General features: G+C 43.4%; 1 protein-coding gene across 1 annotated transcript; it reads left to right on the top strand.

Annotated features, from left to right (window-relative positions):
• The first annotated feature begins 415 nt into the window (after nt 1-415).
• tor2a (torsin family 2, member A) lies at nt 416-5,495 on the top strand. The gene is made up of 5 exons (XM_041043197.1): nt 416-588; nt 1,044-1,309; nt 2,001-2,176; nt 2,425-2,552; nt 2,825-5,495. Exons 1-5 carry the CDS (start codon nt 468-470, stop codon nt 3,067-3,069), a joined length of 936 nt encoding a protein of 311 aa, XP_040899131.1. The 5' UTR covers nt 416-467; the 3' UTR covers nt 3,070-5,495.
• The last annotated feature ends 13,381 nt before the right edge of the window (nt 5,496-18,876 follow it).

The raw sequence follows: 18,876 nt of genomic DNA, 5'->3' as shown, positions 1-18,876 counted from the left end.
GTTTTCTGTGATTAGTCCTGATTACAAGATTACAGTTCATTACGAATATAAATGTTTTAAGTGTCTAAAGGTTTATTTTGTGTTGAATTATTTGCTAATAAAACCATTGCACCTTTTGATTTATTTACTTAAAAACTGATGCAAAACATTGAATCACTCATCAAACTATTTGACAGTTTATTTTGTCCGTTGAATCATTAATTGATCGATCAGTCATTGTAGTGTTTTTCCAGATTGTTGGAAACAACAGACAGTTGTTTACAGCTGTCTTTTTCTGGACTGTGATCCTCCAACGTGTCCTTGCACGTTTACGCCCCACGCCGAATGCCTTCTGGGAAACGTAGTTCTCTGCGTCACTTCGTTACGTGTTTCTGGACGCCTTCCCGGAAGTAGAGAAACTACAAACTGGCCGGTCATCGTTAGGAGAGGGTCCAGTCGGTTTTTCTGTCTGCCAGCGGGCAGCTAAAATGTTGGCCATCCTGTGGGTGCTGCTTTTATTCCTTTGTGTCCCGGTCAGCGGCGTTTTTCAGAAACTTTACTGTACCATATCAGACAGCTGTGACTGCGACTTCAAGCCCAATATTAGAGGTAAGAATATAATGTGTCTGTCGTGGCTAGCTAACATTCACTGACTTCTCGTTAGCCAGCTAGCTGGGCCGAAAAGATACCAGTGTACCAGACTAGTTTGTTTTGTTCGTGTGCATAAAGGGTTAGCTAACTGGCATCTCCGTGTACAGTGTTTACGAAGAGCTAGTTAAGAAGAAAACAAAGTGACCGTTAGTCACCGCTTTGCTAATAGGCCGTTATGCTAGCTGGCAAAACACAGGAACACATCATTGTTTATGCGAGATCTAAAGTGTGGGTGAAGGTTCCTCACATACAGTTTAAACGTAAAATAAAAACAGGCTAAGGGATCAGACACGCATTAGCAGGTCTGTTGGCGCATTGCTTAACCCTATGCTGCCCTCCTCATTCAAGAAAAAGAGCAGACAGGATTGGTGGTAACATCAGCATCACAGGTGTCTTCGTTTCCCCATGAACAGACTTGGAGTGGGACCTCTACAAGAATGTCTACGGACAACACCTGGCCCAGGACATCGTGTCAGAGGAGGTGGCAAGGTTCCTTCAGAATAAAAGCCCCGATCGGCCCCTGGTACTGTCCTTCCATGGCTCGTCTGGGACAGGAAAGACAATGGTCAGCTCCATGCTGGGAAATCATCTGTATGGCTCAGCCATGAGCAGCCCATATGTGCACCAGTTTATTCCCACGCTGCACTTCCCCTTACCTCGACGGGTCAGTGAGTACAGGGTAAGTTCAGGATCACTGTGTTGCAATTACAGGTTTGTGACAAGTTGTTTTATAACTGATCAGGAAGGCCAGCTCAGTCCTGGGTTGCTCCCTTGACCCAGTGCAGGTGGTGGGAGAGAGGAGGATGGTAGCAAAGTTATCATCAATGATGGTGAATGAGTCCCACCCCATGCAGGACACACTGACTGCACTGAGCAGCTCCTTCAGTGAGAGGCTTCTTCACCCCAAGACAGTGAAGGAGCGTTATCGCAGGTCCTTCCTTCCTGCGGCTGTTAGACTGTACAACCAGCTGTGCTGAGCAAACCACATGCACAAAACCACTTGCACACATACTCTGTTCTGGACTTAATAACTGGTGCTTTATGTGCAGCCTTCTTCTTCTTCTCTTTTCATACTGTTTACTGTTTATAGTATTTATTATTATTGTGTAAATCCTGAGTGTGTTTTTTTTTTTTTTTTTTTTTTTTCTGCTGCTGTAACAGTGCAATTTCCCCATTGTGGGACTATTAAAGGTTTTATCTATCTATCTATCTATCTATCTATCTATCTATCTGAAATACAAGACAAAGAACAGATGCAGTGCATTGGGAGATGCTAAGAAGTGGGATTCACTGAGATTTGTTAAATGCTTAATAAATGTGCATTGTTTGGAGATGCTGTTGGGACTAAATTCCCTCCCTTTGGTTTGCAGGAGGAGTTGAAGAGCTGGGTGAAGGGGAACCTGACGGAGTGTGCTCGCTCTGTCTTCATTTTTGATGAAATGGAGAAGATGCCCCCAGACCTCGTCGATGTCCTGGAACCCTTCCTGGGTCCTTCCCATGTTGTGTTTCGCACCAACTACCGCAAGGCTATCTACATCTTCATCAGGTACTACGTACAAATGTACATGCACACTCTCTGCAGCTGCTGTGGGATCCAGAAATTCACCATCCATCTTTCATTTCTGGAATGGAACTTTCATTTCTCATTATCTGACATTTTATCCGAAGTGCATGTGAAGGTTGGGGTTGAAGTTATCTCTCAGTGATACTTCATCAAAACTTCAACTGTGTTTGGACTGTTGGACACCACTGACTTTGGTTCTTTGTACCACCATGACATGTTTTTTCCTGCAGCACCGCAGGAGAGGAGGTAATAAACAAAGTGGCTCTGGAGAACCGTGAGGCTGGACGGGACAGAGAGGAGATCAAGTTGGCCGACCTGCAGGAAGCCATCGCACAGGCAGTTTTCAACAACAGCACAAGTAAGTCGTGCACAGTGTCCACAAAGCTCTGTCTTCTTTTTCATAAAATTAAGAAAACTATGTAAAGAAATGTGTGTTTATGCACATTTGTAAAGTATACACATGTTAGAGAAAAACCAGATACCATGACAGTCTCCTCAGTTCTCTGCACAGTAATGAGCTAAATGCTGGACACAGATCAAACAAGCTGATTTGCCAGTATATTGCTGTTAACAGGCTCAGTGTCTGTTACGTTATTGTTAGATGAAACTGAAGTGAGTGTCTGTCTCCAGGTGGCTTCTTCCAGTCCAGCATCATCCAGCAGAAGCTCATCACCTGCTTCGTTCCCTTCCTGCCTCTGAGCCGACGCCACGTCGAGCGCTGCGCCCGCTCGCAGCTCTGCCAGCAGGGCAGCTGCGGCCGCACTGATGTGATGGAGGCAGTAGGGGAACATATGATCTACACTCCGGTCCAAGGACAGTACTTCTCCACTACTGGATGTAAGGCCGTCCCTGCCAAAATTAACCTCTTCCTGTGAGCTGAAGGGGGGGGAACTGTGTGTTTGGATTTTGAAGGACTGAAAGGGAAACTCCTTCTGAGGTGAGTCACTGAAAAAACAAAAGAACTCTGAGTCTGTTCTGAGCTTCTGCTGCATGGAGGTCAGAGGTCAGAGATCAGAGCAGCGTATCTGAGATGCTGCTCAGAGATTCAGAGTCAAGGATCTAAGGGAATCTGACTCATAACGCTCTGGATTCAAAGCGGTTTTGTGCTGCAGGTGCTGAGTTTCCCTGAAGACGTTGGTCCTCAGCAGCCAGCACACGTCCATCTGTGAGCACAGGAGAGATTATTCCCTGAGCTTTGTTCAGTGTCTGAACCAGGAGTCGTGCCACACTCTACCTCAAACCAAACTCTACCTTTAATTTATGAACTTTGAGTTGGTACAGTGTGGTGTTAGATTTCAGAGGCTGCAGCTGATGGTCATTACTTAATTTTTTAAGTTTTTTTTAAGCCAATTTTTAAAAATTATTTATCGAGTCTTAATTTATCTTTTTCTCCACACCACCCTCCTTTCACATTCACTCAGTCACTCCTGGAAACCTCTGGAAGATCCTAGCTGGAGGTTTGGTGCCTTGCTCATCTGTGGCTAACAGCAATCGAAAGGAGCTTGGTCTCTTTTAAACTGATGTTGATTTTTTTTTTTTGCTTTGTCTTCTTAGTTGTTTGTAGTTTCAGAGTCTCACTAAAAAGGATCACAGGTTCAACATTTCCATAAAGAATTTCTTGTTTTTTTTGTCTGATTTTAATTTGAAATCCTGCGAGCAGTAGTAAAAGACTTTGAGGTAACTGTATCTCCAGAATGTCAGCTTTATCTAAAGAGAGTTGGAACTCACTCAACATGAAAATATAAAAATGAAAAAAACTAAACAAAACAAAAAACCACTACAATAAGAAATATAAGGATTCCTCGTTGAGTGTTTGGAATGTAATTCTGTCAGACTAAAAAATCCAAGAGAGCAACCTAAACTTCAACAAACTACAATAATGCTGATGATAACAGCGACCAGTAAAAGTACTTTATAAAAGAACTCAGATCCCTGAATACATCCAACTTATGACTTCATTTAGTGGCTTTTTGTTTTAATCTAAACAATCACAGCATCCAACGTGTTACACCAAGCTACATCCAGTATGAGCTGAACATGCACACGTCTGTAAGTGCTCTTCCTGGTTGTTTTGGGAATGAAAAATATATCAGCCAATCTGAGGTCCTGCTGCATGAGTGCCAAAAGAAAGAAAGAAAGAAAGAAGGATCCGAACACTGATTTTACTTGAAAATATCCTGCTTTGCTGCTTTTTAAAAGACCTGATGCTGTAGTTTGGGAGCACATGACCACTTCTGCCATTAGGTGGCAGTAAAGACTCATTATACCGAGCATGAAGAGGTGAAGCAGAGTTCAGCTGCAGCTCAGTGCTTTTTAACTCATTTACTCCCATGTAAGCGAGTTCTGTAAATTTGTTTTATTTTGTTAATTTACTGTAGAATACACACTCGAAGTGCACTTTACTTTTATGGAGGATAAAATGGACCTGATGGATTATTCAGATAAAGAAGTTTGTGGAGGCAGCGTGTGATAATAAGTCAGGGTGCATTTGCCAAAATGAATACTTTTATTATGAAGTCTGAATTTTTAATTACACCTAATTAATAATTGTAAATCATTTTTATCCTCACCCACACTCCTCTTAAATGATGGCTGTGTGAAGAATTGCAGCCACAAGTCAGAAAGTTAAAGTGCAGTGAAAACCAAGCTTAATTAAATTTACAGGTTTGGTACATGAAGACGAATTTGTCTCTTCGGTCCGTGTTGTCAAAAGGTTGAAGCAGTCCACTGAAGATTGATTCATTTTCCAAGTGAAACCATCAGTTTTCAGACTGATTTCCCTCCTTCCAGCAGCCAGTGGCTCCAGTTCATCTCTACCAACCTTCAGAGACTTGAAAGTTGTTTAGCCTGTGTCTTAAATGTCCTTATGACTGTGCTGTGCTGAACACAGAGAGGGCTGCCTGTGAACCTCCACCAGACTCCAGGCAGATATCACTCATTTTTTTGCATGCCCTCAGAGGACAGGCAGTTAGTGTTTTACATCTATAATCAGTGTTATTAGACTCTTTCCCTGCTACGGTAAACAACATAATCAGCATCCTTACAACAGTTACAACCAGAAGCGTCTGTTGTTTTTGTGTTTGTGGATGATTCTGGCATCTTCCTGTGTTCTTTGACCAATGAGTTTCCAGTTTCAGCCGTTGAAAGTGCTGCTGATTGAAGCTTCCTGAGGCAAAATGCAGCTTCTGCTGTGACAGTGTTCTGTAAAAATAAATTTTTCATTGACAACTAAGTGTTCTGTGCTTTCTGAGACCCGTTTATCAGCTGCAAGATGTTCGTCTTCACAGATCTGTTCATCACCTCCTCTTCTCTGCATGTTTGCCTTATTAAACTATCACACATCCTGTTCGTGAAACATCTGGGCTGTGGTGTCACTTAATAATAATCCATAAACGCAAAACGTCAAATGTGTTTTTAAATGTAAAGCTACGCAGCAGTTTATAAAGCAGGTCAAAGCAGCTTCCCCTTCACCAGCTGCAGCATAAAAACAAACACATTCATGCACCAATACTTATTATCCAACAGTTAAAATCATTTTAAAATCATTTAAAAATGTATAATGTATAATATATAAAATACTTTTACATGGAGCAGTATTTCTACACTGTGGTATTACTAAGGTCTGAGTACTTCCTCCAGCACTGTCACTTCACATAGTACAGAAACAAGTTCAGCTAAACCAGAACCTGCAGGGGTTTAAATGTAGCACAAATCAGGAAGTGAATCTCCAAAATACAGATCTACATCTGAGCTACGTGACAATGTTTAAGCTCAGGTAAAGAAAGAGCCAAACTAGAACCTGAAATAAACGACTGCACCAGATTTATGAATGTGTGACTTTCCCCTTTTTTTATTCTTGTTTTGATCGAAGCAGATTCTGTCATCAGTATCCAGCATTTCAACACGCTCTGCAGGCCTGTCTCTTGGTTCTTTAATCAGACATTAGAAGTTCTTGAAAACTGGTGTAGTATTGACATATGTTGTTTATCCTGCACCTGTCCCTGAGCTGCTGTTTGTCACCTCTCTGAGGCCCTGAACAGGAAGCAGAGGAGATGTGATCTCTCTCTGACAGAGACATAGCTCCACTATCTCCTCCGACAGGAAATTAATAGTTTCTCCATCGGATATGAACAGGTGTCTGAGGTCTTCAGTGCTCTGTGTGTGTGTGTGTGTGTGTGTGTGTGTGTGTGTGTGTGTGTGTGTGTGTGTTGTGTGTGGTTCATTAGACTTGTAAGAACATTGTTGGTTGTGAGGATATTTCTCTTGTTCCCACAGCAGAAGATGATTTTTCAGTCACTGGGGAAAATATTCCATTATTTGACATTAGCTATGAGTCACATTTACATAGGAGTGGCGATCGGCTGTTATTGATGATTGATCGGTTTGATTTATAAGCATAAGAAAGTGGATAAATAAATGTTCTCAGCTGATCTGGAACTTTAAAAATGCTGCCTGTGGGACAGGGTTGCTGCCAAACTTCAGCGGTTGCTTTGACTCAGTTTCTTTGTACACGTCCACATGTCGTCGTGTCACATGTTGGAGGTCAGCGGCCCAGGAGCAAACCGTGTCTCCCCATGTCGATTTCCCACCCTGCTCACCACATTTTGGAAACATCCTGTTGTCCTTTAACGGTGCCCTGTCGCCTCCTATATATGCCACATTTCACCACGATCCTCCCGTGATGACTTCATTAACCCCACCCTCCACCACCACCACCACCACCACCACCATGCAGACGGCGTGAGGAAGAGGAGGGGTTCGAAGGTCAGCTTAGAGGCCTCGCCGCCCCAGCTGCTGTATCGCCATCTCCGTCCCTCTGGACAATGACACACACACACACACACACTATAATGTCAGGATGACCACCCCACACACCCCCCACACCCACACCCCCCCACACACACACACCCACACCCACACTCCTCTTATGACCTCTGAGACAGTTTTCACACGCTCCCTGCTGGAGAGAGAGAGAGCGAGCCTACTCTAGCAACTATTTTTTCTTCTTCTTTACTTTCTTTTTCTCTTCTTCTCCTCTCATGTCATTTCCTCTTCTACTTCATCTCTCTTTTCCTCCTCCTCTTCCTCTCTCCCCCTCTTTTCCTCCCCTCTGCTCCTCCATCACAAATAAGGTGCAAAAAGCCACTTTCACCTCCTACTTTCCTACTTTATGTCCTCACCCCTTTGCCAGCCCTCCCTTCTTCCTCTCCCTCCTTTGGGGGGGGAGCAACAATGGGACGCTGCTCCTTCCTCCCCCTCCCCACCCACCTCCACATCTGTGAGTGCCCCTCTGTCTCCTCATTCTTCTCCCTAACCGCTCCATTATTGGGCCTCTTTCACTTGTAAATGTGGCCAGCGATACTTCTGATGGGTCTTTTATGCACACGGCCGGGGTCAGGAGAAAGGTAGGGGCAGGGGAGGAGGGGGAGTGGATACAATGAGGGGGTGGGTCAGGGTTGAGGGTGGCGAGAGGGGAGTGAGGGGTTGGTTTTAGGAGTCTTGTGCTGTTTTCTCTTGCAGGCCAGAGTGTGAGGGGACAATTGTGACAAAGAGTTAAATCCTTTTTTGTGTGTGCAGTCATTTGGGACGGTTGGGACAGGCCCAGCTTTCGCTTCGAATTCCTGCAGCTGGCCGTCCCCTGGTAGGACGGAGAGGAGCAGGACAGGACGGGCCTGAGTTGCAGGGACGAACAGAGTGAAAGCTCAACAGTCAGAAGTTGTGAACGCATCCAGAAGGAGGTGTTTTTCACACAAATTCATGTGTGCAGAGGCTCTCAGCGTAGCATACCAGAGCATAACATCAGAATCCAAAGCATGCAGCCCCTGTTCTAACAGGTTCTCCAGCACTGTGCTGAAGGTTTCTGTGAGTTTTATCATCATTTAGTTTGTACCAAAGAATTAACAACCAAACATGTCAAAAGTAAAGATGTTCAACACACAGAACAGCTTTGACAAATTGTTGCCTGGATTATGCTCACAGGAAACTCTCTGTAATCCAGGAAGTGCTATGTTTTTATATCATACAGGAGACATGGGGAGCTGCTCAGTGTGATGGCCTGCATGTCCTGCATTCCCAACCCCATCCCCAGACAACACTGTCAATGTGGGAAAATTGTACAAAACCCTGGGTCACACTTAATGACAATTTTGTGCAGAATTTAACTGTCCAGTTTAATTTTGATTCCTTGGACAACTGGGCTGCTGTCCCATGTGTGGTTTAGGCTCATCTGAGGACTAAGGCAGTGATTAGGGTTTTGGCTGAAGACTGAAAAAGTTAACATGTCCTGTCTGGAGCTTCAAGTCACAGTTGAAATCTTCCTTTTCTTCCAGGAATCGTAACCAAGTCTTTTGAGTTGCCCAAACAGAACCATTAAAACCACAGTGAATACTGTGAACATTGACCGATGTGAGCTCAGTTTTGGACTCTAAAGTTTTGACTTGGGGGCAGGCAGTGTGAATTAAACCGACTTTTACTGAGTCAGTGTTTCAGAACAGGACTTTTATCAACAGCTGGTCACTTCTAACAGGAGAACAAAGCAAGGCACAAGAGGCTGTAGGCAGGAAACAGGAGGGCTGGGAGATCAGGTGCTGCACACACTAAACAGTCTTGCAGGAAAGTGAGTTGTGGTGGCAGGAATATATCTACTGGGCCAGCTGATTAGGGTAATGAGGGGCAGGTGTGCAGACAGGTGGTTCAATCAGGTGGTGGGAGGAAATGTGTTTTTTACTGTTTTTCATGAAAACCAGTGAAAAATGATATTTCTTCATTACAAAGATTGGACCTGAATAAAAAAGGAATAAAAAAAAAAAGTTAAATGAAATGTTTGCTCACCCTCCTGTCCACTCATATTCATCGACATCAATCCCAAGTAGGATGATTGCATGAAAATCATTGTAGGCATTAACATGTTGAGTCTACAAATCTACTGCTGCAGATGTCATCATTCTAAAGTTTTAAACTTAAACTGAAATAAAAACACCACCTGGATAAAATCATCTCATATCCCTTCATCAGGAGAGACAGATGTATGTGTTTGGTGTGTAATGTTCTGAACCACACAACATCAGGAAACACCTTGAAATGTGGACTTCATTGTGTTTTGACGCTGTTGTGGCTGGTGATGTGTAATGTGAAAAAAAAAAACAGGTGATTCCCAAAGACGTGACTATCACATAATCAAACGCCCAACACTGCTGCACTCAGTGAATAACCGATCGCACATCTACCCAGCTGCGCGGTGTTTATCCTGATGAGCCCATCTTCAGTTAGTGGCCTGTGAATGTATGCTAGCAGCATGCTAACATTATTAGTATGAGCCTGTTAGCATGGTGACGTTAGCATTAAGCTCACAACACCACTGTCTGAATGGTCTTACCTTTATCCACGATATGTTGCTGATTTCAGAACACGCATTGTTCTTCACTTTAGCTAGCTTTCATAGCTAATGACATTTTCCAGGTTTACAGAGCAGGATAACTAATTTTTGGTATTAAAATATTTTACAGGTCCATTATTTATATATATATGGTTTCTGATAACAGGAAAAACATTCTGGGACTGCTGTTTAATTAGTTCTGTTGAGTTTATTATTGACCTCTAGATGAATTTCCATGAAAGAAATTCATCCTTTCAAACTGATTCATTTATAGTTGTGGAAACTTTGTTTGTTTGTAGACACATTACAATATTAGCATGTTTAGCTCACCAGCTATCCTCTGAATGAAAGGCTGCAGGCACTGTGTTAGCTTAGCATTTAGCTTTGATCCCAGTTGATCGTCCTCTGTTTCACCAACTTCTGAGGAGATTATTTGGAAATAGATTTTAAAGTTTCTGTGGCAGCTCTGGGATGTTGAAGTTACCTGGAGCTATGTGTTTGTGTTGTTACGTGACAGTGTGAGTGTATAACGTTCAGTCCTGTGTCATTCAAGTTGTCGCTGAGTGGCCTCCATAGTGTCATGGCCTGACCACTGTTCTGTGGGATTATCTGTTATTTTAGCTTCTGTTGTGACCTCTGCCACACACACACACACGCACACACACACACACACACACACACACACACACACACACACACACACACACACACACACACACACACACACACACACACACACACACACACACACAGCCAGCGTACACAGTAGAGGGGTGGTCTCAGTGGCAATCGAGTCTCCAGGACAACAGGTGAACAAAGGGGACGCGGCGGGGGGAATGTGAGGCAAGGAGGGAGGCTGAGTGTGTGTGTGTGTGGGGGGGGGGTAACTCCTGGAGGGGCCTGATGGGAGATGAGATGTTGGTAGGGGGTGGGGGTCAGGTTGACCTTGGCCTCTGTACGGTGGTCAGATGGGGTGCGAAGGCCACCGGCCGTGAAGGAGGAGGATGGAGAGCAGGGAAAGATAAAGGCTGTGACGCCTCTCACTCTCTTCAGACCTGTGTGATTAATGACAAAACACACACACACACACGGAGCACCCCGGCTGACCCCTGTGAGCCCGCTGCTCAAACAGCGGGCCCCGGGTCTATGGCGTGGTCACTTTCCCAACACTTCTGATTGATGAGCGATTCCTTTCCCACCACAAATTATGGTAATAACTCTGGAAGAGACGAGGAGCTGCAACTCTGCAGCTGCTCCACGCGACTCTTTGATCCCACCGAACAACAGGAATTACAACCTCAGCTTCTGCTTTTCAAAAAGTAAATATAGTTTCAGGCAATTTTGATTTGCTTTGCTAGTCAACAACATGAAACACAAAAATAAACTTTGCTCTGCATTCAGACTGAACACATGAAAACAACTGGAGGATTTTACATTTGCAGCAAAATTTTACACTCATTCAAGTAAATTTCTGTAGGTTTTATGTCCCAAGATTAAATCTAAATGCTGTTTCAAAGCTTCATCACGCTGCCACATATCTAACTGTGGTGGAGAGTTTTATTTTTCTTTATGTTAACGCAGCAAATGTCTTTAATGATAGAGTGTAAATTCTTCGTCAGGTCACTGAATCCCCCAAACTCCTGTTTAACTTCACTTCTCTCTGTGATACATGGTCCGGTTTATCACATCAAGCGTATCAGAGTGATGCAGCTCCAGTTGTTCCCACTGTCCTGTCCACAGATTGATGCACCTGTATGAAGAACATGACTGATCTGTAACTGTCCTGTTCCCGCTTTGTTGTTGTGAGCTCCGCGGTCTTCCTCAGGTGGCCCGTCCTGCTGAGGAAGATGCTTCGTGACCTGCTGTATGATATGTGAACATGTCTGAACTGTTTCCTTATAAGATGCTGTTTAAGATGCTGTTCTGCCAAATTCAGAGAGTCTGGTTCTCAAAATGAGAGCTAATTATAGATTAACTCTTAAAGGTCCAGACGACATTTAACGTCTAACATTAGCAACAGGTGCTCGACATGATTCTAATCACTGATTCTTAGTGTGGTTTACTGAGAACGTTCAGTGAAGTGAGAGAGTGTGGTCATTCTGGGTGTGACGGTTTGTTAAAGCAGGTCAGTCTGAGCTGCTGCTGACTTTTCTCTCTACACTGTAAAAAATAAAAAGACGCCTTTCTTCTCCACTCGATCATTAAAGCGTCTCTGCTTCATGTTACATTCGTGGTCGACGGCAAGAGAGACATGGCAAGTTCCTGCTAACAGCCCAACATGTCCTCCTCTGGACAGGCAGCAAGTGTTGCTTAAAATACACAAGGCAGATGATTGGCCAGGAGGAGGCGGTGATGTCAGAGCGCCCCTGCTGAACCACAGCTGTGCGTCTGCAGCTGGGGCTAAACAGTGGTGCAGTGTTGGGGGGTGGGACCGGCTGCTGTTTGGTACCAACAGAGGAGGTGACGGGGGGGTGGAGGTGGAGGTGGTGATGGCGGCTCGGTCAGAGATGGGTGCAGATGTCCCGGGTGTCTCCAGTCTGTGATGAAAGGGAGCAACAAATGGTGGCTGAAAAAAACATGTAAACTGCACGAATTTAACTGAGATACGCAGTTTAACATCGTTAAAGTCGGAGTCAGGAAGCAGCCGTCTGTCAGATGTGGTGTTCTGAGGGCCCAAACATGGCCGCCGGCCCTCGTCTCTGCTGCAGAACACAGCAGAAATCACTGGCTGGCGAACAGAGTGGCGGTGACATTTCGCAGGAGGTGATGGGTCGTGATGATGATGTTATTTTGGGGGGAGGGTGTTTCTGTGTGCATGGAGGTGGGCGAAGGGGTGGGGGCGGGGGGGACTACATCATATGGACATCTGCAGTCCCTCTCACGCCCCCAACCCCAAAACATTAACCCATTTCAGCCTTCACCAGCACCGACTGCAAACGCCTTCGTCTCCAATTGTACCTGCACCACCCGACTCTGCAGGATCATACATATATATACATGCAAGCAAACACACACACACAAATGGCCTCCATGCTTGTTACTAATAAAGACGTCACATGTCTTCATGTCTTCGTGGAGTTACAGGAGGTCATACGGACCTTCTACATTCTCACATGAGTGTGTGTGCATGTGTGTGTATGTGTGTGTGTGTGATGGGAAGAAGGGAGGGAGGGATGCTGGGAAGGAGGTCGTGATGTGACGTCACCCCAGTGATGCTCCCACACCTCCTCCTCCTCCTCCTCCGCCCACATCCGGGCCCCTCCCTTCATCTCCATCCTCCGTGTCTTTTACTCTGCGGCAATGTGTGTGTGTGTGTCACAGTGATGACACAGCGTGGGTCATGTGACTGTGGAGGTGGTGGAGGAGGAGGGGCATGAAGGAGGAAGCGAGTGACCCGGAGCAGAACGCAGCAGGATGGCAGCTGCTCGACGCCGTCCAACATGGAGGCCGAACCCGGAAGAGGAAGCGTTTTTGAACATTTTAACGCTGCGTCAATGTCGGTAATCACATTTGTCTTCAGTCACTCGCCCTCAACACGCACATGAACCTCTGACGAAACATGGAGATGAAGACACAGATGAATCTGGGATGTTTTTAGAAACCGAGGGAACATGTCAGGCAGCCAAAACGCTCATTTCTCCTTCAATTTCACCTGATTCAACCCTGAACACATGTTCTCAGGCTCATTTTCACCATTTCTGACCCTGCTGAGTTTTTTAAAGTGTTGATTTGGAGAGAAAATTGACATTTTGAAATCAGAACAAGTAGGAGGACATTTAAACTGTACATGAAACAACCAGGAGTCAGACACTGGAGCTTTGGAGACTCCAGACTGGAAACACCGCAGCGATCAGTCTATACCTCATCAGCAGATGCCAGCGAGGTTAAATGGCTGTAATGATCTCTCTAATCATTACACTGCCCTCCTAATTGTTTCCTCAAGATATCTTTGTCATCAATATCACTGTCGATACTGATCAATGCCTCGTTGAGGCACGCTCGGCTGCGAGTGCACCTGAACTAACCCTCACTGCTGGAGTGAGTGAAGCCTCAGCTGCATCAGCACCTCTGCCACAGATGTTTCATGACTTTAACCAGGAGTTCAGACTGATGGGAGCAAAGATCCGACGTGTTCAAAACACTCAGGCAAAACCCAAGTTTCTGCACTTTCAACCTCATTTTTTAGCTTTAATGTTTAAGTATTAAGTTATTTATATAAATTGTTGAAAAGTAAACTAAATGCAACAAGACAGTGGTTCTGAACCCAAAAGTCAGGACCCCAGCACAAAATCCTGTCCAGTTTTTCAAGGACTTTCTCTTGTTTACACTTTTCTAGTCACTTTTGTTTGCAGTTAGTTTCTTCTAATTCTTCTTTTAAGGCCCAGAAGCCAAAAAAAAGGTAGAAAATTCAGGAATAAGAGGTAAATGAAGGTAAAAGGCACAATCCAGCATTTAGATGTGATCAAATGTTACTGAGCCCCGAGCGTAGGTGAGAATTAAACCTTTCTGTGTGTGTGTGTTTTTTTTACACGTGTCCTGAACTGAAAACTTTGTGATGCTATTTTGTTTGAGAGAACATGAAAACTCTTCAGATGCCATTTCACTTCCACTCCAAAGTCACCAGAACTCACGCTTTTTGGACCCATGAATGAGGCTGTGTATTATACCTCCTCAGGATCAGCTGAAATGTGTCTCTGGCACAAAACTGGACAAACTGTCGAGAACTGAAATTCAACATTTCACAATCAAATTCTGCCAATTTTAGACTATTTTATTTTCGGCAACGTTCTTGTAGCTGTTAAATCAACATTTAACGTTTGAACTTTGATTTCTTTTTGCCAATTGAAACCTGATTTTGTTGAAAACATGTTTATATGAATCAAAGTGAGATGAAGTGTCAAAAAAAGGATGGTTTTGGTGCCAAAGCTCAGATATCAAGCATCAAAGAAATGTAAAAGATTCTCAGCCCAGCTCATGATCTCAGAATGATCTGATTTTGACATGAGAACTGTTTCCTCTCAGTTCTGACTCTGATCCAGTCATTATGAGGCGTTCAGTGACACTTGGTCAACAGACAACCGGTGTGTTTTTCTCCCCAACTTGGGTGGTGGTGCGTGGACTGAGCACACACACCTCCCTGAGTTTTTAATCCACTGTTCTGAGGCTGAGCTCCTTCCCACAGCTGCTCGGCTCCTCGGGCAACACGCTGAGAGCGGATTACAGCAGCAAATTAGTCTGAGGAGACCCGACGCATCCAAGCCTAGGTGATGCTGTGGTGTGAAAATCAAACAGACCCCAGCCCCAAAAACCCAAGGAGGCCAAAGTCAAACTGAGGGTTTGGTTTACCCTGCTGCTGACACCTTTTCAGATCCCTGTCATGTCACAGCTTCCACGTGTTGGCAGGAGATTTTACTGTCACGCTCTAACAATTTAAAAAACAAAAAAACAAAAACAACAATAAAAAAAAAAACTAATATCTTCAGCAAATAGTTTCAGTCCGAGACTAAATAAAAAAAAACTTATTCTGACAAAAAGGATTTCTGGAAAAAAGCATTTCAGAGTGACACATTACTTCATTTTAAAAACTGAACATCTTTTCCTTTTTTTAATTTTGTTTTTTAAAATGGTGACATTAATCGCTTTGTAAATATTTGTGTTTTTTCATCTATCCATACATTTCCTCTTAAATTCCATGTATTTTCTTTTTGGACTGAAAATTCAATTATTCTCAAAACTGACAAATTCTTTCACTGAAAACGCTGCTTTTTTTTTTTTTTTTTTTTTTTTGGTCATGATTTAAAAGAAAACCAAGTCAAGACAACATCATGATAAACTAAACATGACCAGGCCTGCTGGACAACACAAAGAAGAGTTTCAATTAAATTAAAAGAAAAACACTTTTTCACACCTTTAACCTCCTGAACATCAGTTTTTAGAGATAAAGTAAATGTAGATAATGTAGAAAATTTGGATCATGCATGACGTAAAAAAAAATCAGGGAACATGAACAGAAGAAAAAAAATAATGGAACAAAAAAAATCTGATGCTTCCAATGATCATTAATTCTTTATTATTCACCAACAGTGGAATCAGTACAAACGAATTCCGTCTTTATTGGCTTGTAATGGCACCCTTTATCAAAAGGATAAAGGGCTTGGAAAAGGTCACGGTTTGTTAAACAAAATTAAAATGATACATTCCTGAAGAATTATGCAAATTATAATCCCCAAAACGCCAACAAAAGGCGGCAACAAAAGCTCACCAGTGGAGCGACAATAAACCTTCCCTGCGAGGTTTTCAGCAGGAAAAGTAAGTAAAATGAAGAGAGAAGCCGTGGAGCTGGGCCTGCCTGAGAAATATTAGTTTCACTCCAACAACTTAGAAAAAATGCCCCAGCTTGTAAAATACTTAATTATCACTCTTTATTTTTTGGTTGGCCTCTTTCTCCTGCAGCCCGTAATGAAACAAAATCTGCAGAAAGTGGGTGTTTGGGCTTTTTCTGATTCAGTTAATCGGTTAAAGGAGTCAGAGCGGCCGCTTTTGGAGAATTTATGTTCATTAAAAAAACAAATTAGTGCCAAATTAAGTGTGTGGCCCTCTGAAGGCCCTGGAACAGAAAGAGCACATGTGTGAACCCGGGAGTCTCTGAAACATGAGAACGGAGAGAATGAATCGAATGAGCAACATGCAAAGAAGAAAACCAACTTTCTCCGGTGAAACAGGGTCAGAAGTGCAGGAGCGTCCAGCAACAGATGTCCAGGCACAATTCTCGGGTTGGATTTGAAATTTCACAAGAATTGCGTTTGGACAATCAGCAGCTAGGGCTCAAAAAAAAAAAATGAAATAAAAAATTACAAAGAAATTCACGTTTGAAACGGAGACGGAAAGAAAAACTGCAAAATTCCACATTTAGGAGAAGATCAAGGTTTTTAAGGCTTAGAAAGGTTGAAATTCCTGTTAGTATGTGAATCTTCTCCTCCAGCAGGATTCACATCCAGTCTGAGCCCAAACCGGAGTCACACTCAAACAGTGACTACACATCAGAGGCCACATCAGCCATATTATCCAATTACAGCCGCTAATTAGCCTCTCTCCAATTGATCAGAAACGATCCCAAAACCAGCGGCTGAGGGGGAAAATTCACAAACACCACACACAGACAGAAACTCTGAGTTAATGCGAGGAGCGGAGATAAAAGGACGAATCCAGGGAATCAAAGCAGTTTTTGCCCAAAACTCCTCTCCGCCATATCTGCACCTGTTAAGACGCATCTCTCTCCTCCATCCTTCCCTCCTTCCTTCCCCTTGTAGTTTCCCCCCCGAAAAAAAAGCTCCAAAAAAAAGATGCAACTACCATCTCTACCACTCTTTTCAGCCGCACAGCTTTTCACCTTTTCCTCGCACAAACCTGCAAAGAATTTTTAAAAAAAGAAAGAAAAAGAAAAAATGAGAGGAAATGTGTTGCAGGTTCATGATGCACCTGCTCCGCCGCGTGTAGTTCCAGGAGAGGGGCTGGAAGCGGAGGTCCACTCCAGCGGCAGGAAAAACAGGCTGCTGATGGAAGCAGAGAGGCGGGCAGCGAGGCTGGATGTTCCCCGGATGGTCGCACGGAGGACGGGGTGCGAGCTGACGGCAGACCGCCGCCGCCGCCACCACCTCCGCCTTCTGTCGCTCCTGCTCTCCTCCTCATCCTCCTCACTCTCCTCCTCCCCTTCTGGCCGATTTGGGGGGCTTTTTCTGGGGCTCCTCCAACAATAAGCCCCGGTGCGTCCGTGTCACCGAGAGAGAGCTCGTGAGTGGGGCCGGTCCGCTCTTGGTACTGAGATTTGAATAAACACACACATACACACACACCGCGGGGGTGATGATAAATGCCCATTGTGCCCGGAGGAGGAGGAGGAGGAGAAGAAGAAGTAATGAATCTGCACAGAGAGAGAGAGAGAGAGAGAGAGAGAGAGAGAGAGAGAGAGAGAGAGAGAGAGCAGCTGCGAGTGGAGGACCAGCAAACCTCTTAAAGACACAACGGTCTCATTTTTCCTCTTTTCTTTCTCTCTCTCTTTTGCTTTTTCTTCTTTTCCAGTTACAATCAAAACACTGTTAACCCTCCTACACACACACACACACACACACACACACACACGACGTCTGCCTTTTAGCTGCTGCTGCTGTAAGAGACAGTTGGAGCTCAGAGGCTTCCCTCTCTGATGATGTGATGGTGGGAAAACAAAGCAAACAACAACAACAACAACAAAAAAAAAAACAACAAACAACAAGGTAAAGCAAACGAAATTCGTTGAAAATGACACCTGACAGCATCTGGTCGAAACGAACTGAGCTTTATTTTGAGGAAAATAAAATTTAAATACGTTTTATTTCGAGTTTTCGTTTACTTGTTTATTTATTGTTTAAAGGATTTTTTTCCTGAAGTATTTTCAGTTTTCAAAAACCTAATTTTGTTGTAGCTTCCGATGATGAAAATTTCAAATGGTCTCATTTTGAGGGAACAAATTTTAAATCAGCGTGGAAAAGAGCTCAAAGTGCTCAGAAAAAAAATGAACAAGAATCTGATCATTTACATTTGCACGAGGAAAATCCATCTACTGATGAAGATCACGTGAAATGATAGAAAGCTCCACAACAGTTACTAAATGAACCTTGATATGAGACTTAATCATTTTGAAAAAAACAAGTGATTTTATTCATGTTTTCAAAGTTGAATTGAGTAAAGTGATATGATTTTAAACATGTTTTTTTTTAAACCCCTGTTAAAAAAAAAAAAGAATAATGTGAAAATTTCATTTTTCTTCATAAACTGAGAAAAAAAACTGACCACAGATCATCAGGAGGCCAAAAAACAAAATGAAAGAAATTCAACTTATTTTTCTTTGTAAAAATAATAATCATGAAAATATGTAATTATATGAACAATAATGTTCCTTCAAAAAATCCTTATTTCAAGTTTTTTTTTATTGTTTTAAATTAATTAAATTATCAGTGATTATGATGAACTAGGCTAACAGTATCCCCTTACCTCCAGTCTTTGTGCTAAGCTAGGCTAAGCTCAATCTCTGTTCTGGACGCACACACAGGAAACTGAAACATCTGAACTTTTCTCCCTGTTAAAACACGTCACAGCCAATATCTCACTGATTCCTAAACCTACTTCTCTGTAGCAGAACTTAGACAAACCCTCCTGCAGGTTGTTTTCACGGTGGTTCATGGAGAAAATACACAGATTGTAATCATTTAATAAACAAACACCAAACAAAGTTTGGTGTGAAAAGAGACTGACTCTGTCCCAGCTGTCC

The sequence above is a fragment of the Toxotes jaculatrix genome, chromosome 7 (genome assembly GCF_017976425.1).
Source record: "Toxotes jaculatrix isolate fToxJac2 chromosome 7, fToxJac2.pri, whole genome shotgun sequence".
NCBI lineage: Eukaryota > Metazoa > Chordata > Actinopteri > Toxotidae > Toxotes > Toxotes jaculatrix.
Note: the sequence above shows the minus strand (reverse complement) of the source record. Positions and strands in the feature narration are given on the sequence as shown.